Consider the following 10605-nt stretch of genomic DNA (forward strand, 5'->3'; position numbering starts at 1 on the left):
ATATATATATACTTCAGATCATTCATTCACTCATTAAAAACAAAGAAACAGGCCTACTGCCCTAGCAAGATAGCCCCTCTGGATATAGATAAGCAGGCACCACACCAAGCCATGGCTGATGGTGTCCTCGATCTCTTGGTGAGGAAAGCTGGGAGTTCAAGCTCCCATGGCTCACAGAGGTACCAGCCAACACCACCACCTGTATTGGCTCCACTCCCCTTCCCTTGCTCACTTTCCCGTTTCCCTACTGAGTGTCTTCCACTCAGGAATCACTGCAGGATCAACTACCTGCACTCAAATCCTTATTCAAGGTCTGCTTCTGGGGAATATGCATTACAAGGACTGCCTTCTGCATTGCCCACACTGCCCTCCCCAGGAGCACCCAGGGCTGTCTGGGTCCTGCAGAGCTGATTATCAAGGGTCCTCCCTCAAGTCCAAAGTCAGGGCTTCTGGAGTCCCAGGTACTCTCCTGCCCTACCTGCTCATTACTAGGACTGCTCGGAGACCACCTGCTTAGCGACTGCCACAGCCAGTCCTTGAGGCTCTTTTCCTTCAGGAAGTAGCCGAGGAACACAGGGCAGCACTTCTGCTGCTTGCTGCTGCTCATTATTGACCTAGCTCATTTTGGGGTCTAGAATCTGTGTATTTTTCAACCTGCTGTCCTCAAACTGCTCAGGAAAAAGCCCTAGTAGCTGTAGGGGCTGGGACAGAGGGTGGGGGTCACCTGGGCCTGCCCTGAGGCTTCCACAACCCTCCCATGAGCAGCTTCCAGAAACAGACAGTCTTTCCCTGGCCCTGGTTGTTTTATCTGTCTGATGTCTTCTGCAGCTGCTGAAGACAATGACAAGGCTAGACCCTCCAACACCTGCTGCTTTCACAGCTGCCCGCTTTCCTCCACCCAATGCCTGGGTCCCACCTGCCTCCTCTTCACTGAGGCTGTAAGGCCGGTCTCTACCCAGCTTCGCTGTGTGACCTGAGAGAAAGAGGACTTCCAGCAAGCTCTAAGAACAGTCTCTCACTCAGAGACTCCAAAAGCTGCAACACAATGAGCAATCCCAGGAGGAAAGCCTTGGGCCACTGAAGGGAGAGAAGGGTAAGGGCACTCACGTGGATGTTCCTGATCTCCTGCTGGGTCAGCATCCCCCTGGTCTTCAGGGCTTTCCTCTGAGGCTTCTGTGCAGAAATGCAGGGAGGGGTCAGGTCCCAACCGAGCTGATAGAGGACATGGACGTGGAAGGGCTTGGGCTCAGGGGTGGGCACCATCCAAGATCCCAGTGGAGGGAAAAGCATATGACACTATGGTCTGGACCTGACCTCCTACACCTTAAGAAGACCACCTTCCCACCACGGAGCCCTGTGAGCCAGTACACAACTGGCCAAGAGCCCACTTTGCAAACAGACATGGTCCTGCAGCTGTAGATGCTCATCTTTAAGTCCCATCAGTGACAGATGCGCAGACAAAGGGACTGAGCACGGTCCCATAGTCAAGCACTATTTAAGGTCTTGCCCAGGTGAGTCGGCCCATGGCTCGGCGTAAAGTCAGGTCATAGTTGAACACTCTCAATGACTCAGGCCCCGGCCAATTCCATCCCCAGAGTTCTAGGATAAGTGAACCCCCTGAGGCTGTGCTAAGAGAATTAGCACCCAAAGCCTGCAGAAAACCTGGGTTCAGAATGGACCACAAGCCATGTCTGCCTAGAACTTGCTCCGAGTGCCTTTTCCTCACTCTCAAAGTCACCCTAAAAGTGCTGGCTGAGCCTGTGAGGGGTGGCCCAGCAGAGTGGCAGTGGGGGGCTTCTCAGGGCCAGAAACCCCCCGAGATGTGCTGGTCCTGTCTGCAACGAGTCTATCCGGGCTCTGAAAACCACCTGCTTAGCGGACTGCCGCAGCCAGTCCTTGACGCCGTCTTCCTTCAGGGAGCAGCCGATGAACACGAGGTAGCACTCCTGCTGCCCGCTGCTGTCTTGGGCGATGCTTCTGGAGTCGGGTGGTGGCGTGGGCCCCTCCAATACCGGCACGATGCTCAAGGAGTTGGCCAGAGTATTGTGGCAGACCTCCATGATCCTCTCAGAATCTGCAAGGAGAACACGAGCAAGTCCTGAGACCCTGCCCTGAGAGGACAAGGCTACACTAAGACTATAACAAAGCGATGGCTGGGCCAGACTCAGGCCAGAGGGAAATTTTTTATGGCTGGGGGCAAGTCAGAAAGGATAGAGCGAGACAGGGAGGAACAAGAGAAGTTTCTGGCTTGGCTGACTTGGGTAACCAGGCACTATTAACCAAAAGGGGAATACAGGAGGAAGCAAAAGTTTGTAGGTGAGAGAAGAGGACGAGTTTGACTCTGCAACTGTGGCATCTGGGCTGTGAAACTGTGTGGGAGATGTCCACGCAGTCATTAGGAGGTAAGTGCCCCCTTGGTAGGGGGTAGGTCTTAGCAGAGGCCTGAGAGGCCAAGAGAGGAGGGCCCGGTCAACAGTGCAACGGTGCTGCAGGGAGGCCACGAAGACGGGAATGAGAAAGGTATGCCCAGGTTATAGGCTGGGGAGCCGCGGGTAGAAGAGGGCAGGCTTCCTCCAAAACTCAGGCTAAGAAGAGAATTCAGGGCAGAGTGTGATTTTAAAACCCTCATTTTAAGAAAGAGTCAACGGCAGATGTAAGTAAAGGATAAAAGGAGGTGATGAGTGACAGGGAAATAAAGGCACTAAGCCATCTGAGGCAGGCAGGGGCTGACTGTCAGAGCCTGAGGGAAAGGGGCTAGGCTAAGAAGCCAAGGTTTCAATTTGATAACATAAATTAAGCTGAGGACCTTGAGATCCTTTTATACAGATTAAATCATCTAATTATCCGATTTGGACCTTGACAGTCCTAAGCTGAAAACCTCAGTGGCTCACTGCAGCAGGAGCAGCTACTCACACACCCACACCCGCTTTCCTCTAACAGGGACCCTCCCCCCACCAAGGGTGATGGTCTAGAAGGCACAGCGAGTGAGTCCTGGCCAATGACAGAAGTCTGCTGAGGAAGTTGGGGGAGGTGCCTGGGGAAAGGTGTCTGCATGATAAAGACACTCAGGGCAAGGGCCGGCCTCTGTTCCCTGGCAGGCTGTGACTCCTAGACATGCAGCACCAGTGGGCAGCCCTGAGAGACGGGAGCCTGCAGAGAGGCTGACACAGCAAGAATGGAACAGCACAGTGACTCACAAGCTGTGCCTTCAGGGGCCTCATTCCATTACCTGACCTCCTGACTTCTTGTTATACACTGGATACCTCACACTGGCTGAGTTGGGGATTTCTGTTATGGCAGCTGAAGTTGCCCTAACAGACACACTCCCTGCTTCCCTCCTCCCAGATTTCAGCCACAGCAAATCCTTTTTAGATTCTCTCTCTCTCTCTTTTTCGGAGAGGTTTTTGCTATAGGGCACATGCACTCGCCAGAAAGACAGAGAGAGACAGAGAGATAGAAAGCGAGAAGTCACCCTGCAGGGGGGATGGCCACACCACAATCCCTTCTCCTCCATTCTCCTCTCAGGATGTTGGGCACGCACGCACATGCACCTGACCTGAGTTTAAGCCACCAGGTCTGGGGCTTCCCTGACCCCCAGTCCAGGACAGGACCAGGCTGCAAGGGCTCCAGAGGTCTAAGGCTGATAAAAAAGCCCACCACACAAAGGTTCAAAGACTGGTTAGAAATGAATCTGGAGCTGGAGAGCTCAGCATTGGGGCAGCTCCTGGTGACGGATCTAAGAGGCAGCCATGGATGGTTCAAGACAGGAGGGGTGTGGAATTCTGGAACAAGAAAGTCAACGTGCTGTGAAGTCCTAAGCAAGTCATCTAGAGAAGGGCAGATCTTCCCCTTTGGAGCTGGAGGACCTGGAGAAAGAGGGTCCCAGGGGCAGAAGTGCCAGAAAAACGTGATGGTGTTCCAGTTACCTGAAAATTTTACTTTGCCCAGGATGTGGTAGATGTTTCCAGAGAAGGGACTTGGCTTGATGGAGGACTGAATCGCTGGTGGAAAAAGAGGACAGGGCTGTCACCCACCTGAGGGCAGAGGCCAAGTTCAGGGACACACAGCTGGAAGAGCTAAGCATTAGGGAGGGACCCTATTTCAGGATCCAGGGTTCACACGTTCTTCCCCCCACCTCCACCCCCATGCTCCCCAGTGGTTCTCTCACTATTCCTGGGGGTGGGAAAACCTTTCCCATGGAGTGGAGACAGAACTGTGTGGCCACCTACACACAGAACTGCTATGTCCTCAAGTCCCTCTGACTATTTCAGTCCCAGTGAGAAAAAGTGCACCCAGAATTCTGAAATGGGAATAGGAAGCAGGGACAACTGGAGCTCCTTTACCAGGCCTGGGACATGTCCCAGCCACAGCTCACCTTTACACTTGGCCACAAAGCGAGTCTTCTCCAAGGGACGACCGAACCATACGCAGATCTGAACCATTAGTGGAAAGACTGATCCAGTATCAAATTTGCCTTCATACCTTCAAAAGGTTAAAAAATTTAAGTAATTTGGGCTTTGAGTGTTATATACTACTTCGGGATGAACTGCCAATCATTTACCCTGTAATATTTGAACTTCTCCTTACATGTAAGCCCCGTCACATATGAAACACTTGTTTAGAAGGGCACATCTCTCCCCCTGACACTGGAAGCATGTCTGTTCCACCTGCCGGGCCCTGCTGAGCACTGGGCTCTTACCTCCTTAGGCTAGGCGTCTGCTGGTCAAAGATGCATCGGAAGCCTACCAGTGCCCACCTCGGCTCGGGGTCCTTCCTAGCACAGTGGGAGCTCTTGTTCAGAATGCTCCCACTCCCTAGGGGCTCCAACCATGGCCTGCCACCTGAGGCGTGAAGCTTAACAGACTGTGTATCTGTACTGTGTACACTTTTCCCAGAGGAACTGAAGGCCTGGGGCATCTTTGCTCTATTATTTCAGGTTTTAGTTCAACTGACATACTAACCTGCCAGAGATGAATTTAGAATACAGTCATATTCACAGCATTTCAACTCTGTAACTTTAAGGCCAATCTGCGGCCTGATGGTTAAAGGAGCTGGATTCCACATGGTAATTCAAGTCCCAGATGTGATGGCTTGAGAAACATGCTGGTTATGTGTGTGCGGCATGCTTGAAATCCCAAAGAAGGGAGAAGGGACTGCAGCATGACTGCATCTACTGGGCAGTGTTTTCTCCTTCTCCCCCTCTTACTCTGTCTCTGGCAAGCACATGTCTGGCAAAATTAAAACAAAACCAAACTCTTAACTTTCTATTGTGAAAATTTTCACATGTGCAAGGAAGGACAGTATAAACAAACCCCCTTGATCCCATCGCTCAGCCTCCTATTATGTGACTGTCATTCTTTTCTTTTAAAATATTTATTTATTCCTTCATTCCTTCCTTCATTTATTTATTTATTTCTTGCCAGAGGGTGCATGAGTTTGCTAGAGAAAGAGAAATAGAGAAAGAGAGGGAGACAGCATCCCCTGATAGAGCATGGTCATGCCAGGTCCCTGCTCCCTCTCCGTCCTGTCAGGACGTTGGGCATGAATGCACATGTGCCCCTCCGCTGGAGCTGGGATCTGAATCATGATTAGTCATGCGGGATCTGGCTCCCTGGACCACAAAGCCACAGAGCTAGCCAGATTCCTTCTTTCAAATGATTTACTTGAGAGGATTCCCCATGATTGGAATCACTCCAGGAAAGGGTGAAACCACTTCAGGGGTAATAACTCACATGACCCCCAGCAGCACATGAAAACACCAGTTTCACAACAATTTCCCCAGCGGTGAATATTACGGATATTTTTGGTTGAATGTAATTTGGGCGTTGAGTGTTATATACTACTTTGGGATAAACTGTGAATCATTTACCCTGTAATATTTGATCAAATATTCTGATCAAAACAATAAGACACCATCTTACATTTCCGAATACTACTGACACTGACTTCTGTCTCCATGATTGCTATTTATATTTGCTCTTTTTTATTTTTACTAGAGGGTGCGTGCACTCACTAGAGAGAAACAGAGAGAGAGGGAAAGTGACAAATCACTCCTGGGGTGGGGGATGGCCATGCTGCAATCCCTTCCCCTTCATTCTCCTCTTGGGAGTTTTAGGCACACACACATACCCCAGCATGTTTTTCAAGCCACCAGGTCCGGGACTTGAACCATGCAGTTGGTCATATGGGATCCAGGGCCTTAACCAGTATGCCTCCTCCTGGCTTGATACTTACTCTTATGTGAACTGTCCACATCTCTATGGACTGAGATACTTTAAATATCTAAGTAAGCTTCCTAAATATTATATTGACCCTTTGCCATGTTTGATGGAACATTTTACTCCAGTCTATAGTATTTTATTAGTTTTTAAAATTTTTAAAAAGCATGGCAGTTTTTAATTTTATGCTGTTATTTCTTTTTTTTTTTTGGGGGGGGGATTTTAAAAAGCATGGCAGTTTTTAATTTTACTCTGTTATTTCTTTTTTTTTTTTTTGGGGGGGGGTTTTCTATAGGGCACATGCGCTCACCACACAAAGACAGAAAGCAAGAAGGATGGCCATGTCGCAACCCCTTCTCCTCCATTCTCCTCTCGGGATCTTGGGCAGGCACACACACGCGCCCGGCGTGAGTTTAAGCCACCGGGTCCGGGACGCGAACCACAGTCGACTAAGTGGGAGCGAACTGTGGTCAACTACATGGGAGTCCAGTGACAGCCATTACGCCAACTGCTGGTACTTCTTCGTTATTTCTTTAAAATGAGGTGGTGGCATAACATTTTCACAAGACTGACAAAAGTTTTCTCCCCATCTGAACAAATCATTTGGAGACTATGGGTGTCCCTGGCTTCTGTGGTGCCTGAATCTTAGCGTCACTTGGAGGGGTCAAGGGAAGAAAGCGAGGTTTCCAGGTGAGAAAAGGCCATGCACTGACGATGCTGGGATTGGGGTGAATGAGAAGAGAAGACTCTGAGGGAAAGGGCTGAGGACGTGCATGGCAGAGCGAGCACTTGGAACTAGACAGTTTGCTCTGAGGTGGTGGCCATGACCCAAGCAGGGACAAGTAGAACTGATGACTGCCACCTTGTTAAAATAAAACTGCAAGACTAGCACTGGACTCCCACATAGCTGACCGCGGTTCAAGTGTTGGACCCGGTGGCTTGAAACTCACGCCAGGCACGTGTGTGTGTGTGTGTGTGTGTGTGTGTGTGTGTGCACCCAAGATCCCAGGAGGAGATCGGAGGAGACCCTTCTCTGTGGCCATGCCCCCTGGGGAGTGAGGTCTCATTTTCCCTCTCACTGTAGCTCTCTCTCTGGTGAGCACATGTGCCCTAAGGCAAAAATCTCTACAGAAAAACAGAAACAAAAATATAACATTGCTAGAATAGTCAGAAGGGAGGAGATGATGAATGATTCTGGGGTTCTCGCATCTGTGGTTATCTACACGGACAGATGTTCCTGATAAGGAAGAGGTTTTTAGACTCTAGTCACAGAGTCTCTAACGAGCTCCTCATGCCCTGCTCTCTCTGGGATCAGCTTGCCTCTACCTAAGCCTGAGGCCTGAGCTAGGTCTCTGTGAGTCATACCCAGTGTGAGTCAGTATGGGTTGGAGAATGGGGGCTTCTCCAGGCATCAGGGGGCGCCTGCAGGAGCCTCAGGACCAGGCCCAAAGGTTCAGGCAGCAAGAGGGTCTGAAGTTCTGGGGACAGGAAGGTTTCCTCCCAGAGGTTCTGCTTCTTTTTACCTAAGATATAATGGGTTTAGGTGTAAGGAACGACCACGCTCACCCACTGTTTAAGCAAGCGTGGTGTGCCTCAAATCAGAGGTTCCTTCTCAGAATATGCCTGCAAACTTCAGATTTTATGTACTGATCTCTGGTGCTTTTTTGGCTTGTTTTTTGTTTTACAGTACAATACAATACAGTTTTTTGTTAGTACAAAAAATTGGTGGTGTGGAGGATGTAGAGAGGTGCCTGGGAAAACTGAGTAAGGATAACAAAGATAATCTAAATAAACAAGAGAGAGTAATTCTGGTCAAGCTTTAACAACTGTCTTCCCCTAAATCTTCAACAGAGCAGAACTAATTGCTCACTCTCTCTAGAGACACAAGTGCAGCACAGTGGTTACGAGAGCAGGTGTCAGGGGCCAGCAGGTAGCGTGGCGTTTAAGGGCCCTGGACCCCCACATGGCCAACCACGATTTGAGTCCTGGACCTGGTGGCATGCATTCTCGCTTTCCCTCTCTCTCCTTCTCACTCTGTCCGTCTCTGGTCAAATTAAACATAAATAAATGAAATTAAATCTTTAAAAAAAGATAGAGAGAACAGGTTTTAGAGCCAGACAACCTGTACTTGAAATCGAGCTTTTTCCTTTACTAGCTGCAAACTGGACAGCTCATTTAACCTCTTGGTGCCTCAGTTACCTTATCTTTAAGACCAGAAAAATAAAGGAATCCACTTCACAGTTGCTGTAAGGGTTAAATGAGGTTAGAGGCAGAGCTCTCAGAATAGTGCTATCCAACTGAACTTTCTGGAACGATAGAAACATGCTGGACCTGCATCACCCAGTGTGGTAGCTGCTGGCCACAGGTAAGCAGCCAAGGAACACCTGAAATGGGGCTGTGTGATTGAAAGACTGAATTCTAAACTTTATTTTTGTATTTTTAAGTTCTGTGTGGTAGGGTGTGTGCTTGCCAGAGAGAAACAGAGAGAGAGGGAAAGTGAGACATCACTCCCAGGGGGGAATGGCCATGCCACAATCCCTTCTCCTCTTGGAATTTTGGGCACACATGCACATGAACCGTACGTGTTCTTCAAACCACTAGGTCTGGGACTTGAACCACTTAGTTGGCCATGTGGGCCCCAACTACCATACCACTGGCCGTATTTAATTTTTATTAATTTACGTTTAATTTAATTAAATAATTGACATAAATGTTGGTGTGATATGACTACAGAGGATCTCTCCCCTGGAGAGGTTCACAGGCTGTGAGGCAGCGAGGCAGGCTGCAGGGGAAAGAACATTCCCAAGGCCACCTCAGCAGCAGTGCCTACCTCTCAGATAGGAATGCGAGGAGACTGGCTGCCCGCAATCTCGGGGACACTCTTGCCTGGGAAGGTTGTAACTCCCTGGCTCCATGCCAGCCACCTCACCCACGCTAGACAAAACACAGGACACCACGGCGCTTGGCGCCTGCAGAGTGACTCCATACCCTCCACATTCAGGAAGGCTCCTGATTTGGAGCTTGGGTTCCTGGTGAGCCAGAGGCTGCTGGGACATGACAGGCCATGCCCATTACCATGTGTCACCTTCGTAGAGCGCATCTGGTATTTCTACTCTCTCCCTTTTCTATAAATACATGGCTGAGTGTACAAAGTAACGTTAGCTAGTTGTCAATGATGATACTTGCCAGCCAGGGTACATCAAATATCGAGATCGTAGCAGCTGAGGACTTGAAAAACTGTTTTCTGAGAGAATCAGCTTGATGTCTTCATTCCTTTGAAAATATACAGAAAAGACTCAGGTTAATTAGGACTATAAATTTTAAGCTGCACATCTTATCCTCTCCCCACACTCCCACACACACATCCTTGCACACGTGTGTGCATTTTTTCCCTGTCCAACCACTTGAAAGTTAGTTGCACGCATTATGATTTTTCACTCCTAAATTCTAAATGAGCACATTCTGGGGCCAGCAGATGGTATGGTGGTTAATGCCACCCACATGGCTCACTGTGGTTCGAGTCTTAGACCTGGCAGCTTGAGAATCCAGCCGCTTGTGCGTGCATGCATGCCTAAATTCTCAGGAGGAGAATGGAGGAGAAGGGACTGCAGTGTGGCCATCCCCCCTGAGGGGGTGTGTGGTTATGGGGATGACTTCTCACTTTCCCTCTCAATGTCTCTCTAGTCAGTGGATGTGACCTATGGCAAAAACATAAAAAAAAAAAGAAGGAACACATTATATTATATTTATATTAATATTATATAATAATATAATATCATAATCATACTTGAGAAATTTAGAATTATCAACCAGCAGCACCAGTATCACTTGAATGCTTTTTTTTTTGGAGAGGTTTTTCGCTATAGGGTGCGTGTGTTCGCCAGACAGACAGAGAGAGACATAGAGACAGAAAGCGAGAAATCACCCCCCAGGGGGGATGGTCACGCTGCAATCCCTTCTCCTCCATTCTCCTCTCGGGATCTTGAATGCTTTTTAGAAATGTAGAATCTCAGGCCTCATCTCAGATGAATCAGAAACTACTTTTTAAAGAATTATTTAATTTTATTTATTATTATTCTTTTAAAGTTTGCTATAGGGCATGTGCACTCAAGAGAGAGAGAGGGAAAGAAAGCAAGCTACCAGGCCGAGACTTGAACCTCAGTCAATCATATGGGAGTCCAGCGCCTTAACTAACACGCCACCTACTAGCCCCCAGAAACTAATTTTAAAAAGATCTCGGGAACCAGCAGTTAGCATAACGGCTATGTCGCTGGACTCCCACGTAGTCGACGGCGGTTCACGTCCCAGACCCAGTGGCTTAAAACTCACGCCAGGCGCATGTGCGTGCATGCCCAAGATCCCGAGAGGAGAATGGAGGAGAAGGGAT

The 10605-nt window shown here is 49.0% G+C and overlaps 1 protein-coding gene across 1 annotated transcript in view; it reads right to left on the minus strand.

The window, feature by feature from the left end:
• Nucleotides 1–10605, minus strand: part of DNAAF9 (dynein axonemal assembly factor 9) — a 141337-nt gene that overhangs the window by 5546 nt on the left and 125186 nt on the right. Inside the window, 5 exon segments of the mRNA XM_014582291.2 lie at nt 1108–1173; nt 1869–2074; nt 3927–4001; nt 4376–4482; nt 9405–9491. Coding sequence (XP_014437777.1) covers nt 1108–1173; nt 1869–2074; nt 3927–4001; nt 4376–4482; nt 9405–9491 — 541 coding nt within the window.

The sequence above is a fragment of the Tupaia chinensis genome, unplaced genomic scaffold (assembly GCF_000334495.1).
Source record: "Tupaia chinensis unplaced genomic scaffold, TupChi_1.0 Scaffold143574_1, whole genome shotgun sequence".
In the NCBI taxonomy this organism is placed as follows: Eukaryota; Metazoa; Chordata; class Mammalia; order Scandentia; family Tupaiidae; genus Tupaia; species Tupaia belangeri.